Here is a 17894-nt window from a genome sequence, read left to right on the forward strand (position 1 = left end):
CTCCATTGCTCAAGCCTGGTCCTGGCAGACACTTGGACGGCTGCAGCAGCTTCTAGCTGTTTCTGCACTTCTTTTCTCCATGCAGTGCTTTGCCCCAGTCAGCAGCCAGGGGAATTAGGAGCTAGAAACAGCCATGTCACTTCTTTGCTCAGAGCCCTACCCCCCCCGCCCCTGGGAGCGTCTCATTGTGTTAGGACAGAATCTTACCATGACCATCAGTACATGAGGTGACCTGGCTCCTAGCCTGTTCTCCATTTTGCCTGCTACTTTGCTTCTTCTCATTTACCCCATGCAGAGACGCAGGCCACCTTGCTGTTCTCTGAACACCCCAAGCCTTTTCCCACCACAGGGACTTGTCACACTCTGTTCCCTTCCCTAGGTTCCTGTGTGCCCCTTTCTCTGCTTCCTTTGGGGCCCTCACCAGCCAGCCTGGACCAGCCCCGCCGCCTGCCCCTGCCTGTGTCTCTTCCTGCTGCAGTGCTTATAGGATTCTGACACCAGTGACAATGTGTTTTTCCCACACTGCTGTGCAATTCTTGGACCTCAGCTGGGTGACCTACAGTTCAACTCAGTTCTGACACTATCTACCTGGAGATAGCATCAGATCCTACAGGTTGAGGCTCAGTCCCACAAGACTGCTTCCCCTCGCCCCCCGCCCCCTTGGAGGTCAGTCACAAGTTCAGGTTGTCCCCTGTGCTTCTGACCCACCAGAGGTTCCCATGACCCTCTCTTTGGGTTCGATTAATTTGCTAGAGTGGCTCACAGACCTCAGAGAATCATTTTACTTACTAGATCACCAGTTTATTAAAAAAGGCTACAACTCAGGAACAGCCAGAGGGAAGAGATGCAGGGCAAGGTATGGGGAAAGGGGGGGTGGATAGAGTGTCCCTGCCCTCTCTGGGTGCAAGGCTCGCCCCACATCTCCACATGTTCACCAGCCCAGAGGCTCTCTGAACACTGTCCTTGTGGGTTTTTATGGAGTTTCATTACATAGGTATGATTGATTAAATCATTGGCCATTGGCAGTCAATTCAACCTGCAGCTCCTCTCCTCTCCCCAGGGATTAGGGCAGTGGGACTGAAAGTTCCAACCCTCCGAGCTCATAGTTGGTTCCCCTGGTAACCAGTCCCCATCCTTAGGGGCTTTCCAAAAGTCACCTCATTAATGTAAACTCAGGTGTGGTTGAAAGGGGTTCATTACGAATATTAAGACACCTTTGTCTTATCACTTAGGATATTCCAGGGGTTTTAGGAGCTCTGTGCCAGAAATGGGCATGAAGACCAAATATACATTTCTTACTGTAAATCACACTAACACAGCTTACCTCCTCCCAAATTTGTATTGTCCACCCACTGCTTTCTCGTCCTGTCACCCTCATGGGATTGGCAGCTCCTAAGGACAGGCACTTAGGGTCTCCCTGGGACTCATTCAAGGGGAGTCACTCACAAATACCTTTTTCTCCATCTTCTGTCGGAATCTCATCTTGGGCCTCATTTTCCACCCCAGTTGCTAAGTGTCCCATGTTCTGTTCGGTGCCCTGAATTCGGTGCCTTCATCGTGAGAGAGACTCAGTGAGGCAGTGCATTGAAAACGTAGCTCAGTGCCTGACAACCCCCTCCATTCTTGTCCTGAAGAGGAGAATCCCCGGATTGTGAGACCAAGCACAGGGCCAAACTGCAGAGCCAGAGCTAGAGAATTCAGGGCCCGTGCCGTCAGGCCACCCCCTTGACTGCTGGGTCTCAGCCTTTTGTTGTTCAAGTTGCACCAGATAACATTCGCACACACTCCAAATCATGTCCTGAAACACAGAGGGCAGCGGTGGGGCGGGGAAGCCCCTCTCTCCTCTCTGACGGGGATCCCTGTGGATAAGAGCGACTGCGGGCCTGGCTGACTCCCATCTATCCTTTCTCCTGTGCGGGATGGGGTGGCAGATGGTGGTGTCACATGGGCTGACTTCGCCTGTTCTCTAGCTTATAAGCAAGAGTTCCCGTGATAGCAGACTTGGGTGCTTTTCACCTGTCTCACTGACAAGTGATGGCCCAGGACTGGGCTAGGACCGGGGGACCGTGTGGCCGTGTCAGAACTGCGATCACTAGACGGCATTAGGCGTGCTGAGCTCCAGCCCCTACCATTGCCACTCTCTTCCCAGGCTCTCCATCCCAACTGGTGCCAACAGGTCAAGTTCATCCCCCAGCTGAACACGGTGGCCTCCTGTTCGGCCATTGAGAAGTCCTCTCTGGTGCTGACCATGTTGCCGTCCAAAGCCCCAGAGAGCCCCAAGTAAGGAGCGCCTCTCCCCAGGCTGGAGTTGGGGGGGCTGGCCGGGGGGTGATGTGATGGTGCCCCGGAGGGTCTGGCTTCACCTCAGCCATCTGTGGCCATCCCCACTGAGAGTGGGCCCGCCCCCAGGACAGTGGCATCCTGTGGATCTCACTGGGTTCCGAGAACTTTTATGGAGTGCGGTTTTAATCTTTGCTACCAGCAACAAAAATATAACAAGCCTCTTTTATCCGCCAATTTATACGCAAAACTCAGCACAGAAGCTGGCACATAGGGTAAGCAGACCGTCAGAAAAATATTTTCTGAATGGAGGAATGAATGCGAGTTGCTTTACCTCTGTGCCCCTTGCTCAGTGTCCTCATCTGTAGAAGGGGGTGACAGCAGTACTTCTTTCCCTTGTGCCAGAGCTGACTGCTCTTTGTGCTATATGGTCAATAATTGGTAGCACTTACTCTTTGGAGATGGTTCTGATCTCTTTCCTTTATTCCAGGTTCCACTACCCCAGAGTGGATTTTTTTCTGCCTCCCTCCCTCCCTCCCTCCCTTCCTTCCTTCCTAATCAGTGATTAGTCACATTAGTAAGTCTATATACGTAGGTTGACCCTGTAAAAAAGTAAAACATAATAAATAAAGCCTTAATCCTTCCCTTACCCAATCCCCACTGTCTCACCCCGTTCTCAAATGTCTCACTTCTATCATTTTCATGTGTACCTTTTTAAAAATTATTTTTTAATTTTTATTTATTTAATTTTTTAGAGAGAGAAGGTGGGGAGGGGCAGAGGGAGAGGGAGAATCTTAAGCAGGCTCCACACCGATGTGGGGCTCGATCTCACAACCCCGAGATCACAACCTGAGCTGAAATCAAGAGTCTGACCCTTAACCAACTGAGCCACCCAGGTGCCCGTCATGTGTATCTTTCACTGTGCATTTCACAGTAGGTATTTTCTCCTGAGGGATTTTTTTTTTTCCTTTTGCCTCTCCTGTTTCCTTCTTGCAGCAGGTCTTTACCTCCTGGACCCTTCAGGTCTGTGACATTTTGCTCCTGGGCAGGTTGAACCATGAACGGCACCACCCCCCTGTCTTCTTGGGGGAGCAGCTGGGTGAGGCACAGTGGGAAGACTGAGGGCCACTTAGGCCCCATCTCTCTCTGTCTGTTCCTGTCCTGGGATGGTAGGGCTAATTTGGTCCCACTCCTCATTTTACAGATTGGAAACCTGAGACCTTTGAGCAGGGGACGTGTCCCAGGCCTCACTGTACCTCCAGTATCTTACCAGCCAGAGTCCTCCGTGCACATCCCCACCCAAGCCCCTGGCACTAGCTGCTGGTTGGAGAAGGGGTCCCGGAGAGGGCCTAATGCCGTGGGGAAGCTTCAGTCCTGGCTTCCAGGCCTTGAGTGAGGCAGTGTGGTGGGATTTTGCTTGGAGCTGATTTGCAGCAGAGGCTCAATTCTCTGCTTTGGTGGTAGTATTATCTCATGTCTGTGATACGTGTTTTATTCAGCTTCTTGTTTTATTTATTTATTGGGTCTCAGTGGCAGGTGGACATCACAGGATCACCTCATCCTGGCCGTGAGGGTCTCTGTGGTCTGTCCCTGCTGCCTTCCTAATCTCACCTCATCTACCTTCCTCCTCCAGCCCCCTGTGGCCCCCTTGTGGGTCAGGCATGCTCCTGCCCCAGGGCCTTTGAATTGCTCCTTTTCACCCAGTATGCCCTTGTTTCTTCTTTGTTTTTATTTTTTAAACATTTTCGTTACAAAAATTTTAAACACACAGAAGTAGAGAAAATACTATGATACTTTAATATTACTAGTACCTAGTCTAAGTTAATCTCCCCCCAGTTGTCTCTAACATATCTTTTTACGATTATTTGGTAAGAGATATAAACAAATTCTTAGGTTTTGAGCACAGGAATGGTATGGTTTGATGTGTAGGAGCATCCTTCTGGCTTCTCTGTTGCAAGTGGAGTGGGCAGGTGTGGAGATGGGGACTCCAGTGATGACACCATTGTAATAATTCAGGCTGCCTATGATGATGGCCTGGAATCAGCCGGTGGAGATGAGATGGAAGGATTTGAGATACACTCTGGGGGCAGGTTGGAGAATGTATTTATACCCATGAGAGCACGCAGACCCTTCGGGTTGTCTGCATGCAGTACACCTGCCAGGCGGCAGGTGGCACCATTGACTGTTTGCTGGTCTTCAGTTCCTGGCAAGGACCTCTCAGGGCATGGCCTCCACAGGAGGGGTCTGGCATTGTCACCCCCAAACTTTGCCTTTAGAGTCAGCCTCAGCCTCCGAGGCACTGTGGGCCTGAGAGCTTGGCTCCCTGGCAGCCAGCACGCGCTGAGTTCTTCAGATGCTTGCAGCCAGCAGTGAATCTGAGCTAAGGAGCCAGGGTGGAGTTGGAGGGAGCCTGTGCTGGGTGTGTGGACTGATCCACAGCGTCTCCCCTGCTTTACCCTCTTCTCTCACTTCTGCCCCCACCACTGAGTCAAAGCCACCTGAACTGCTTGCCATGGCCTTCTTCCCTTCATCCCCTCTGACCTTCTGGTCCCTTCTCTACACAGCAACCATCTGCAGACTGGTCTCCTGCAGCTACCCTGTCAAAGCCACCTGTTTATTTCCCTGCAGGACCTGTCCCAATGTGCACAGGTCCATCTTCTTTGTCTCTCTGTTCACTTACTTGCTCCTGCTGTTTCCCTCTGGAAGGAAAACTCCGTGAAGGCAGGGGCATCTTCTCTATGCCCCTGGTAATCCCGGAAGGGTGTAGATGCCAGTAAATCTTGGTTGCATGAGTGAGTGAATCAGCCTGAAATAATTTCTAGTGACATTTTGGTGACCATTCTTCCAGAAGATTTCTCTGTGCATATATGCATGGAGGGAGATGTATCTGGTTTGACAATAAATGAGATACACGTATTTGATATGCTCTTCTTGAAAGTTTCAGTTTTTCGAGGAATCCTTCCGGCGGTGGAAGGGAGAGTAGATTTGGAGTGGGAGCAAGACTGGAGGTTAAGAGACCTGCTGGGAGGCTGACGCAGAGATGAAGGGGGTCTAAACTGAGCAAAGGCCAGGGCTCTGGTGGGACGTGGCAACGAGGGTTCGGGGCCCAGCTGGATAATGGGAACGCTGGTGAGGGAGCCTTCAGGATGACCTCTAGGCAACTGGGTTAGGCCCCCAGGGAGTGATAAAGGAGCCAGTTCAGGGGCAGTTCTGTGGAGGGCATGCTGCATTAGAGGGCTGGGGTACCCTGCAATGGGGGCCTCTGAGTTGAGTTTCAAAGGCAGAGTTTGAGTAGAAAGAGCAGGATGTATGGATTAAGGAAGAATAGCATGTGCCAAGGCACAGAGCTTCTGGTACTCTCGGGCTGGACACTCCCGAGACCCCTGCCTGGGCCACCCTGGCCCTCCTGAGCCCCATCCACCCGGCTGCACCTGTTCCTCTCCTGGAGCACTGGCAGCTGAGCCTCCTGCCTCTTCCTGCCATGCCCACCCTGGGTCTGAATCCTGACACCCCCATCTTGCCAGCCTTGTGGCCTTGGGCAAACTCCTTAATTTCTGCTTTCCATGTCCTCATTGTGGCACAGGGCTAATGACACTCTCTAGGGTTATATGAAGGCTCCAGATGATGCATGAGACAGCACCCAGCACGGGAACCAGCACAGAACAGGCAGGGGCACCAGGACCCAGGAGCTCCCCTTCTCCTGGCCTTTAGAATCCCCTCATTTTTAAAAATTTGTGTCATGGGTCAGGGGATGCCTGTCTCAGTATGGTTGAAGTGAGGATCAAGTTAAGTTAAATGTATTACGGCTGTAAGGAGTTGCTCCTGCTTTGGGGGTGCCTTCACCTACAGGTGGGAGGGGGGCGCCTCCTCCATGAGCTGCTGGCTTTGGGCTGCGCAACCGCCCTACCTGTGGTGCTCCGCCCCGACTTGGCTGCCGGGTGAACCCTGGGTTGCTGCGCTTGCTCCTGTCCTTGGGTGAGAGGTAATGGCTGCCCCCTGGCTTCCCTGCGGCCGTGGCTCCAAGCCCGCAGCCTTCGCCCTTTGCTGTTCTAGGTTTTCAGTGCTGAACTTAAGAAAAGGGATTCTTTGCTTTGATTACTGCCCAGACAAGAACTTAGTGGGTAAGTCATCTTCATGTCCCCCAGAAACCCCAGGCCTGGTGGAACCCGGAGGGAAGGCCGCTGGGGACGTGGGGGGAGGCTCTGTCCAGGCTCCTCTCCCGCCACTCTGGTCGCAGCCCGTGGGCACCTGGGGCGGTGTGGTGACACAGGCTCTGCTTGGCATGATGGGGGAGGCTGTGGGGGAGGAGGGGCAAAGGGGCGGATGTTGAGCACAACCCCCCATCTGCCACGCCTGCCTGGGGTCCAGGGCCTGGTCCCAGGAGAAGATCCCAGCATAGGCCCTCCATGGTTGACACCCGTTCTTTTGACCCCAGTGACCGGTGGCTATGACCCCCTCATCCGCCTGTGGAACCCCTTCTTCTCAAAAAAGCCCGTGTGGATGATGAAGGGGCATCAGACTTCCGTGACGCACATCCTGGTGAACAGCAAGAATAGCAGCATCCTCCTCAGCGTCTCCAAGGACAAGGTGCTGTCCTCATGGAGCACAGCTCTTCCACTCGCACGGGTTCCTGTTCCCCGGCAGAGACGATGGCCCTGGGAAAACCACATAGCTCGGCCAGGCCAGGGGCCGCAGTTGGCGGTAGCCTGAGGCCCAGGGGGATGGTGTGACCTCCCTGCCCATGGTTCCACACCCGGCCTGGCTGCCCCAGGTGGAGTCACCATGAGGGGGCTGGGGTTCTCTGACAGCCCCCAGTAGAGTCCTGCACCCTTCTCTGAGCAGTCTGCCAGAGCTGGGTTCCCATGTCGCCCAGCCTGGTTTCTTGCTCTGTGGTCCTGGGCAAGGCCCTTCCGATTTCTAAGCCTCAGTCCCCTCATCCACAGGATGGGTGGTTGAGAGGTTTAGAGCAGGACTGGCGGGAAAGTGGCAGTGTTGCGGTTGGCACACAGTAGGTGTGCGATACGTGTGAGCCACTCCCTGCCCCCCCTCCCCCCCAGCTCTCCTAGTGACCCCTTCTCGGCTGCCCTGGCTCTCGGGGCCTGACCAGACCTTCTCCAGCGCCCGGGACTCTCTAGTTCTGGGCCTGTCACTTTGCGCCTCTGCACCGATTGGTTCAGGGTACCGCCCCGGCTGCGGGGCTGCTTGGCTGTTCTGGCCAATGTGGGGATGCAGCCAATGGCTCCAGGGGTCCTCCTTCAGGGCACACATTTGTGTCTTCTGGGAATCAGTAGATTGAGAGTTGGCAGGACCCTTGGGTCACCCAGGCCACCCTCCCCAGCACAACCCACACTTTCTGTTATCTGGACTTCTCCCAGTAGCCCCAAGAATTGGGTGTCTTGGCGTCTGCTGAAGGATCTGAGGCTGGAGGGGCGGGGGACCGGGACGAGCTAGCCCAAATCCTCACAGTGGCGATGGGCAGAGGCTGGTTATGGATTGGAGTCATGCCCTTTCCTGCTTACTGCTGATGTCTCCAAGCAACGGACATCCTGGAGGGACTTCTGTGGGTTCCTCAACTTGGGATGAACTCAAGGGGGCTGCTGTGGGGACAGGTGGGCTTTTTGGCAACCCTGTCGGTAGGCACTGTGTGCGGTGCCTGGCTTTAGTTGAGGTAGGCTGGAGGGGGAGCCTGTGATGGTCTGCAGGGGCTTGTGCTGTCTTGCTTGGTCTTCATCCTCAGCTGTTGAGTGGCAGCCACTCCAGCAGGGTTGGGGGGTGGCGGGGGAGCCTCGGTTTCCTCATCTGAGCGTAAGAACAGCATCTCTGTGGTACGGTTGGCGTCTGCGCAGTAGGTGTGTGTTGGAAGTACTTGCACTGTGTGGGCCCTCCTCAAACCCCAAGGCCTCAGGCACCCACTGCCTCCCCGCGAGTCCACCCTCAGCCTCTCTGCCCATTTCTCACCCCCCAGAATATCCGCGTGTGGGACATGCAGGACTACATATGCCTCCAGTCCTTCTGTGGGAAGCTTTTCGCCCTGGGGAACTGCCCCATCACCAGCATCTACTTCCACAAGAATGAAGACAGTCTCATCTGTAGCACCTATTCGGTAAGTGCTGTGTGGAAGGGAGTGAGCCCCCCGCTCCCGGGCAGGAGCCGAGAATGCATTCATTAGACACTGCCCCATCCCTCAAGGCACCGAGGAGGGAGGAGGAGAACAGAGAATGACAGTAGAAAATGCTCCGTGGTGGGATGGAGATGTATGCCAGGTGCTTCTTGGAGCACAGAGAATGGATCCTTAGCCTAGTGTGGTCAGGGAAGGCTCCCTGGAGGAGGGGACACTAGACTGATGTTTTAAGCTTCCCAGGAGTTAGGAGGGACACTGGACTCCCAAGGAGAAGGCGTGAGAGGTATCAGCAGGCAGGCTGAGGAGCCAAGAGGCCTCACTGGGCTCAGGTTTGTGTGCAGTCAGGACGTTTGATGTTGCAGTTTATTGGAAGTTTCTCCCTGGGGCCAGTCACTGGGGGCAGAGCCCTTCTGACTGCCCAGCTGCCGGCCTCACTCCTCACCTATAGATTGGGATCCTCAAAGGGTACTTGGAGACCGAGGAGCCAGGAAAAACAGGGGAGAAGACCACGACCTACAGCTCACCCGTGTGCGCCGTCCTCTACAGCAAGATTTTTAAGCAGGTGGGTGGGCTGGAGCCGGTCATGCCTCAGGCTGTCAGGAGGGCCAGGGGACCTCGGGCGGGACCCAGACCCCCTAAGCGGTCCAGAGCTGCATCCAAGGAGCAGTCAGCACAGCGGCGGGGTGCGGGGGGAGGATTCATCGCTTTGAGGGTGGCGTGGGGGCAGCGGCACGTGGATGAGAAGCAGCCCTACAGGGGGGCCGGTGGCCTGAGGTGGGGTGGGAGCCCCACCACTTGGTTGGGGGATCGCCTCACTCCTCTGAGCAAAGGAAGGCCTGTCTTCATGAGGGCCTTACCGGGCAGCAGGAAGGGCCTAGATGCCCATTTTGGCAGGGCATCGCGGGGAGGGGGGCGCTGGGCCAGCCCCAGCTGTGACAGGTGGGGGCCACCCTTGGGAGTGGGGCCGCTCTCCTCTCTAGGAGCCCCAGCCGTCTGCTCCCCCGCAGGTGGTGAGCGGCTGCCTGAGCAGCTTGGTGAGTGTGTGGGAGGTGGCGACGGGCAGGCGGACGATGGAGTTCTCTGTGACCGGCGACCAGCAGATGGAGCTGACCTCCATGTGCCTGGATGAATCGGAGCGCTGCCTGCTCACTGGTTTGCGGGACGGCACTATAAAGATGTGGAACTACGCCATTGGTGAATGCCTACTGGTCTTCCCCAACACGGACCACCTGGAGGTCGGTCTGCTCTGTCAGCTGGGGCCGGGGGGCACCGCGGGGAGATGCAGAGCACAGTGCCCCCGAGCCTGGGGCCCCCCTTTCAGGCTGGGCACATAGACTGCCTGCCTTCATGCCTGCCTGAGCCTTTGTGTTCTCGCCTGTAAAGTGAAGCTAGGTCACAGTGCCTGTCCTGATCAAGCATTCTGCAAGTGCTATAGCTACCCTTGTTCTTTCGATTCATGAGCACACCTTAGCCCGGGTCTGAGAGTTTCGGACAGCATTTCTAGCAGTGGGGCCAGGAGAGCCCCATGCTCACTCCTGTTCCGGCAATGTCTGCCAGGGTCCTAGAGACAGTCTGGGGGTATGGCATAGAGCAAAGCCAGCCACTTTGGGACCTGAGCCCATAACTAACTCTTATGAAAGTCCTTTAACCAGTTCAGAAGGAGCCCTTGGCTGAGTAGCCAGGGATCTGAGTACTGTCCAGACCCTACCACTCAGTTATTTGACCCTCCCAGGGATCCCCCTATTGAGCAGACATGGATACCTACACTCTCTCCCTGCTCCGAGTCTATCAAACGGGATAATGTGATGTGAGAGCATTCTGAAAAATATATGGTGGTACCGCCTCTAGGGAACTCATCATCATGGAGAGCTTTGACCCGGGGCCATTTTCTCTGAGGTGCCTCAGGGCTCTGTTTTCTGTCATCTTCCATAGATTAGTGGGATTGTCCATATGAACAAAGCGTTCTACGTGACCGGGTGGAGTAAGAGAATCACTTGTTTCATGTGAGTAGCAAGGGTGTATGTGAGTAGCTAAGGGCAGCTGACTGCTCTCCTTACTTCAGATGGGTTCCCCCTTTCCTAGCTTCACTAGTCGTTGGAAGACCAAGCAAGAAATTCATGGCGGGTAATGTCCAGTGCTTCATCTGCTTATCCATCCGTTCATTCACCACTCCTTGAGGCTAACATGTTCTAGATTTTGTGCTACATGCTAGAGATGGGTGTAAACAAGAATGATGGGGTCTCCATCCTCCGAGGGGGAGGCAGAGGCTAATCAAATAACTTCATTTATAATGATAAAGTCTGTTGAGTGCTGTGGGGGAAGGAAGCACAGGTTTCTACGGGGAGGGGATGGAAATCTGATTTCGTCTCAGGGGCGGTCAGGAAAGGCTCATCTGAGGATGGTGTGGGTGGAGTAGGGTCTTCTCAGCAAAGCTGCAAAGGGCTGGGGTAGGAGGAACATTCCAGACAGAGGGAACAGAGTGTGCAAGGCCTCTTCTTTTCCAGAGGACCTTTTGAGGGCCATGGCTTCCCTTCTTTAATCCTTACTCAGCTGTCCGGAGGGGGTGGATTCATCAGATTAGTTTATATAAAGCCCCGAGGATAGGGCCTTTGTGGTGGGCACACAGTCGGTGCTCTGTAAATGAGGTTGGTGGGGCAGAGCTCCAACCTGAGTGCCCTCTTCCAAGTTGCCTCCCAGAATCTAAAGGCCTTGGTGTTTCCCGCCCCTGGTGAGCAGTAAGGCCGAGCCGCCCGCCCTCCCACCTCTGGCCCTGTGCGTAGGCTCCACAAGGCCAAGCCGGTGCTCATGTGCTACCACTGGCACACCTTCCACAAGGAGGACGTTCTGAGCATGGCCAAGTACCAGAACCAGTTCCTCGGGACCTCTTCCTACAATGGGGACATCCTCTTCTGGAACGTCAACCTGTTCAAGCCCATCCTCAATTTCAACGCCTCTGTGAGCCCCTTGCCTTTGCTGCCCAAGAAGGTATGGTTAACAGGAGCACCCTCCACTCTCTCTCTGCTGTGGGTCAGACTCAGCTGGAGGGCCGAGTGGGGGTGGTTAGGAAGGAGAGGGGATGTGACGACTTCTTTTGGAGGAGGTTGGGAGCTAGGTAGGTGGGTGCTAGTTTCTAGAATTATCCTCATTTGCCAGACAAGGAAACTGAGGCACAGGGAGGTTAAGCATCTTGCCTGAGGTTGCACAGCTCAGAAGTGATCAGTCCAGACCCAGGTGGTGTGATAGCAGAGAGCCCATGGTGCTGGTCCTGTTCTGTCTAGTAGATGACTCTTTCCTCGAAGGCGGCTCCTATCTTACTCCTCATGGCTGTGTTCCCACTCCGGGCTCACCGGGCTCATGCGAGGGACTTAGGAAACCCACACTGTCTCAGAATTATGCTGTCTTTGCAGATGAAGCTGGAAGGGGCCTTTGGGGTCACCTCATCCAGTAATTTTCCAAACATGTTGGGGAGAGATGCTCAGAGGCTACTGCAGTGGCTTCTCTTGGAGCAGTTCAGCTTTTTACCTGTTTTACACTTCAGAGCTTCCCTTAAGATTACAGACAACCTCACAAATATTTGGAAACCACTGTCCATTTCACTGATGGGGAGACTGTGTCCCTCACAGGAGCGGTGTGCTGCCTGTGGGCACTCAGGGCATTTCTGGTTGGCCCCGGGACAGGGTTATGAGTTCTGGTTTGATGCTTCTAAGGGTACGCAGTTTCTGGGGAGTAAGGCCTGGGGCACCTGGAGGGCCCTTTGGGTATTGGCATTGGGCCGAGGAGGCCCTGCATGTCCCTCTGGGACACTGCAGTGTCACCGGGACGGGTGTCTCCCTGGCACAGGTCCAAGAAGTGGACAACTTCCTGGCCAAGAGCCTATGGTCGGGCAAGTCCTGCATGGAGCACCAGGAGTGGGCTCACAGACCACCAGGGCAGCCCCCGGGCCCCAGAGCCAGGACTGTGGCCAACGCCAATCTGCAACGGAACCTGATGTCGGCCCCCCCGGTGATGAAGCACCCCAGAGACAAGCAGCCAGAGAGGCCTGCGCCCCCACAGGTGGGAGCGGGAGCCGAGCCCTGGAAGCTACCCAGGGGCCTGTCGTGTGTTTGTGTTCTTATATGGAGGCACTCTTTCCAGAGTACCTTTACGTCCATCAGTTCACCTCCCTGGTTAGATTCACCTGATCTAGCCCACTCTGCTGCCTCCAGTCTGGGCATGCTCCCTTCCCAGAGTCTACAAGCTGCCGGGAGGGCAGACCTGGAGGGAAGACAACCCAGAGAACCTAGAATCACAGGCTCGTTCCTGGGCTACTTTCTCAGTCCTCCAGCGAGTGTAATCTGGAAGAGATGAGCCAACCGGGGCCTGCCTACCTCCCCCACCCAGCCTCTCTGAGGCTCCGGTGGTCTGAGGCCCAAACAGAGGCAAACTACTTCCCTGCTCCTCTGAGCCCTCATCTCTGCCCCAAGATTAACCCTTCCAGCCTTGACTGATGGTCTCATTTTGAGGGGAGGAGGGAGATGGAGCTGGGGTGGGTGGTGGTTTGGCCTCTGACTCGCAGCAGTGAAGAAAATATCTTGTGCAGGGCTGGGGGAGCCCAGCAAACTGCTTCAGCAATTGAGCCTGATTCCGGTTCCTGGGAACTGAGGCTTGAAAGAGAAACCCCACCTTCCGCAAATACACAACACTTGTCGGGCATAGGCAGTGCAGACTGGATCCCACGTGGGCTGCTCGGACGGGTTCTGCTGTAAGACGTTCGCACTGGGTCTTATTACAGGACACTTGGACCACCTGTGGAGGATCAGGCTGCACCACTGCATTCACATCTTCTAGAGCAATGACTATACACGCCCTAATCCTCACCTTTGGCCAGGGGTTTTTTCCAGGACAAAGGCGGGGTGGTTTCCACAAAGGCAAACTCAAGTCTCTGTCCTGAGAGCAGAAGCTGCTGGTTTAACATGGAGACTCCCCAGCGCTGGAATGCCTTTACAGGATCCCTTCAACACCAGACTGTCCCTTTCACAGGGCAGTGGATCAACGGAGGCGGGCTGGGCGGGTCGTACTTTCAGCATCTGCCTCTGGTCTCTGTTCCCCCACAGGGTAGGGAGATCCTCCCATGATGACCTGGGAGGCCCATTTTTCTTTTCAGAAACCTGTCCACTCTGGAAGCCCCAAGCTGTTAAGAACGGCCTATGGTGCTCAAAGAGGGGAATTCCAGAAGAAGATACTGCTGCAATCCAACGCGTCGGTGGAGAAGGTGGGCCACGCTTAGGCAGGGTCTGGGCTGTGAACCGGCGTGAACAGTGGGGATGGGCTGGGAAGGGCAGGGCCGACGAGCCTAGGGGGGGCCAGCCTGGCTCTCCCCAGGACCTGGAGAGTCGTGGCGCAGGTGAAGGAACCACTCAGGATTCTGGCTTCAGGACTGCTGCGTGTTGGGGGAAGCTCCTTGGGTATGCCTGGGGGGCTGTGGAGGGTCCCCTCCTGGTTGGTGGGCTGGACTGGCAGGTAGGAGAAGTAGATTTGCCAGAACCCACTGTTAAAATGCCCTTCTGTGCTCTGGTAGGGTGTTTTTTGTTTTGTTTCTAAGATTTTATCTATTTAAGACAGAGAGAGAGTGTGTGTGTGTGTGTGTGTGTGTGTGTGTGTGTGCACACGCACACACGAGTTGGGGGAAAGGGGCAGAGAAGGAGGGAGAAGCAGACTCTGTACCCAGCAAGGAGCCTGATGTGGGGCTTGATCCCAGGACCCTGAGATCATGACCTGAGCTGAAGGCAGACGCTTAACCAACTGGGCCACCCAGACGCCCATGGTAGGGTGTTTCGTACAACATGTGAGTAGGGATTGGGTCATCTCTGTTCTTCTCCCTTCCTCCTGCACTTTTCCCCTTTCTGACCCTGGATGCCCCTCACTGTGTTGTCACCACTAAATGAAGTGACCTCTAAGGCCCCTTCTAGCTTCGATCTGCAAAGATATGGTATTTCAGAGACTGTTTGGGTTCCCTAAATCCCTACCAGTGAAAATCCACATCACAGTTGTGTTAGGGTGTGGCAGGATGGGCCCTTTCCCCAGCTCCAGGGCACCAGGGACTTGGGAACTGGGGAGCAGTGCCCTGCAGAGCTGGGTCCCGTTGGGGGTGGGGTGGGAGGAGTAGAGAGCTGTGAGCAGCTGGACAGTCTCTCCTCCAGGTTCTGAATGTGCTTTCCTCTCTTTTAAAAAAATGCCTTAGGGGCGCCTGGCTGGCTCAGTAGGTAGAGCATGCAACTCTTGATCTCGGTTGTTAGTTCGAGTCCCACCATTGGGTATAGGGATTACTTAAAAAAAAAAAAGCCTTAAAAAAACTTTTAAAAGTAGTCATGCTAGTTGGTAAAAAAAGAAAAAAAGTGTGTATAAAGCAAAATATAAAGGTCCCCGTTGTCTCACTCACTCCACCCCACTAGTCGTAACAGCCACAGTCACCGCCTAGTGAATTGGTGGCCTCGGTTAGTCTTTATCCTTTTTATTTTTAGATAAGTGATGTAAAATCATAGCATGTCCTACCATTTACTTTCTAAAAACGTAATTAACTATATGGCATGGATATGTTTTCCTATTCGTAATTTAGGTTCATCTTATTCTTTTGTCAACTTACCTTATTCTTTGTAATAATTGCATAGTGCCCCATAGTTTGGAGCGATCACAAATGAGTAGGCCAGTCTTCTCTTAATAGACATGTAGTTGGGTCCAGTTTTTAACTTTGATGAGCAGCTCTGCATTGAACGTCCTTGTACATATGCTTCTGTGAGCTTGTGTTAAGTGCATTGTGAGGATGGATTCCTGGAAGCAGTTGCCCAAAAGAACCCATCCCTTTCAGCCTCTGAGTCTGACCCAAGTAGATGATGAAAAGCCTGACCTTTGACTGTGACCTAGTCCCTTCAGGGCCCAGACAGTTATTCATTAAGTGTTTACTTAATGTAAACGTGCCAGGCCCTGGGGAGGCAGCAAGAAAAAAACCAAAAACCTGTGCCCTCGTGCAGCTGATATTCTAGTTGGGGTGAGACAGACAATTAACCAGCGAGTAAAATAAATGGTAGGTCACAGGGTGAACAAGTACAGTGGAGAACGAGAAAAGTGAGGCAACGGTGGCGGGGGGGGGGGTGACAAGGGAGGTAGAGAGGGTATGGCTGTTTAAATAGGGTGATCAGGGAGGGCTTCATGGAGGAGGTGGCATTTGTACAGAGCTTGAAGGCTGCAGTTGTTTGGAAGGATGGTGATCCAGGCAGAGGGAGCAGCAGATACAAAGGCCCTCACAGGAGAGCTTATTTGGAATCTTCAAGAAAGAACACACTCTCTCTCACTCTCTAATTAGAAAGTGGTACATGTCCTTCATTAAAACTGAAAACTTGAAGCCTTATAGTAGCGTATAAAATAAAAGAATGACTTACCTTCTTCTTCAGTCTCCAGGGACAATGACTGTTAAGGTATCCTGGTAGACATTTTTCTGGGCAGTATACAAGTACATACGTGTACAAAAGTATATATGTACCTCCAACTATTTTTTCACCAAATAGTATCCTATTATATATACGCTACTCTGCAATTTGCTCTTTTTCACCCAACACCTCATGGCACCACTTCCTGCCAGCGTCTGTGGAGCCATGGCCTCTCATTTACCAGCTGCATGGCATTTTGGCATATGGGATACCAGGTCTATCTAGCTAGATACTGTTGCTGCTAGACAGTTAGGTTTGTAGGTTTTGCCTTTGTAGCTAACATTGCCATGAACATCTTTGCACATGAATTTTGGATCTCTCATCTATTTCCCAGGCATAAAACTCTAGGATTAGAAATGCATTCTTAGAGGGGCGCCTGGGTGGCTCAGATGGTTAATCGTCTGCCTTCGGCTCAGGTCGTGATCTCAGGGTCCTGGGATCGAGCCCCGCATCGGGCTCCCTGCTCTGCGGGAAGCCTGCTTCTCCCTCTCCCTCTGCCTGCTGCTTCCCCTACTTGTACACACTCTCTCTCTCCCTGTCAAAAATAAATAAAATCTTAAAAAAAAAGAAATGCACTCTTAGAAAGCTTTTGATATGTAGTGTTATATTCCAGCCTAATAATAATATCAGCAGCAGTTAATATTTATTGGGCTCTGAGTATCTGCTAGATGTGAGCTTAAACATTTACATGAATTATTTTTGTCTCTCAAACAGCCCTGGTGGGTATATACTATTATTATTCCCATTTTCTGGGTAAAGAGACTGAAGCTCAATGAGGTGAAGTGACTTGTCCCAAATTCTCACTGTCAGAAAATAGCCAAGCCAAGGCCTGATTCCAGATCTGTTGGTTTTCAAAGTCTGTGTCCTTGACTGTTTGTACTGCCACCATTGGGAATTCCTTGGGCTTTTTATCTGGACTGGTGATCTGTGTGTAATAGGATTTGTATCATGAATCTTGACAAGAGTCTTTGAAGATTACTTACAAAGGACTGAATGTCTATTGCTGAAATTTCAGGCACTGTGGCTGGTGTGTGTGTGTGTGTGTGTGCGCGCGCGCGCATGTGTTGGTATAGCTGGTGGTCCTGTCTGAGGTTGGCCCACTTCTGATGCTGATCCTCCTTCCTAGCTTCTAAGTGCTGTCTTCTACCCCCACTGTTTCTGAAGCAGCCAAGTCCTTTCCCTCTGGGGAACTGGGCAGCAGACAGAGTGGAACTTCTCAGGGTGGTGCCCTGGAGAGGGTCCCCCTTGGTTCCCAGCCTTTCCCTAGTGGACTGGGACAAGGACGCCTGGGGGAGTTTTACCTGCCAGGTCCCCTTCGCCAACCATTTCTGTCCGGCCATCTCAGAAGACCATGGGGGAGGGCAGAAAGGGCACTTGGAGGGAGACAAGGACACAGATCCAGGGGCAGCTGTGTCTATTACAGTCTAGAGATGAAGCCCCTGTCCTTGACCCTCTCCTTAGTGGTGAAGGACGAGATGGGTGGGGAGTGGCAAAACCCTCCAAAAGGCATGAAGCCCAGTCCATGTGTAGCTTCAGCTTCTTCTGAAGGGGTCCCAGGCAGACCGTTAGTCCCCCCTGCTGTTGAGAACTGTCTGGGACCACTGGGGTGAGTGAGTCTGGAATGTCCAACCTCAGTCCAGAAGCTCTTTCCAAAGCAGGCAGGGGACTATCTTTGAGGTCTCAGGGGCCAGGTGCAGAGTGCGAAACGAATAGTGTTGCTTCCCTGCCTTCCAACCACATGGATCCTTCTCCATCCTGCCCAGGGCGGGGCATCCTTCTGTGCCCACTCCTGACATTGACCACACAGCCCTGACCCCTCTCTGGCCATCACGCCCCTTCAGCCTGCCCATTCGAACTGTTGCAGGAAGGGTTGGGAAGGAAGCCTCAGCTTTCCCCAGTTAAGAAATGGGAGATCTTTGTGGCACATCATTTTGGTGAATCCTGTGCAGGTATGAGGAATCACATTTTAAGATAATACTTAATGATCTGGAGTATGCTTGTGACAAAATTGTCTTTAAAAATGATAAATA

General features: G+C 53.4%; 1 protein-coding gene across 3 annotated transcripts in view; it reads left to right on the plus strand.

Moving 5' to 3' along the window:
* EFCAB8 (EF-hand calcium binding domain 8) overlaps positions 1-17894 on the plus strand; it is a 63102-nt gene that overhangs the window by 26599 nt on the left and 18609 nt on the right. For all 3 annotated transcript variants that reach the window (XM_027621445.2, XM_027621446.2, XM_027621447.2), the window contains 10 exons: positions 2150-2280; positions 6334-6401; positions 6716-6867; positions 8246-8383; positions 8850-8963; positions 9409-9636; positions 10334-10404; positions 11182-11386; positions 12242-12454; positions 13545-13652. In XM_027621445.2, coding sequence (XP_027477246.2) covers positions 2150-2280; positions 6334-6401; positions 6716-6867; positions 8246-8383; positions 8850-8963; positions 9409-9636; positions 10334-10404; positions 11182-11386; positions 12242-12454; positions 13545-13652 — 1428 coding nt within the window. The remainder of the gene's footprint in view (positions 1-2149; positions 2281-6333; positions 6402-6715; positions 6868-8245; positions 8384-8849; positions 8964-9408; positions 9637-10333; positions 10405-11181; positions 11387-12241; positions 12455-13544; positions 13653-17894) is intronic.

The sequence above is a fragment of the Zalophus californianus genome, chromosome 8 (genome assembly GCF_009762305.2).
Source record: "Zalophus californianus isolate mZalCal1 chromosome 8, mZalCal1.pri.v2, whole genome shotgun sequence".
Taxonomy (NCBI): Eukaryota; Metazoa; Chordata; class Mammalia; order Carnivora; family Otariidae; genus Zalophus; species Zalophus californianus.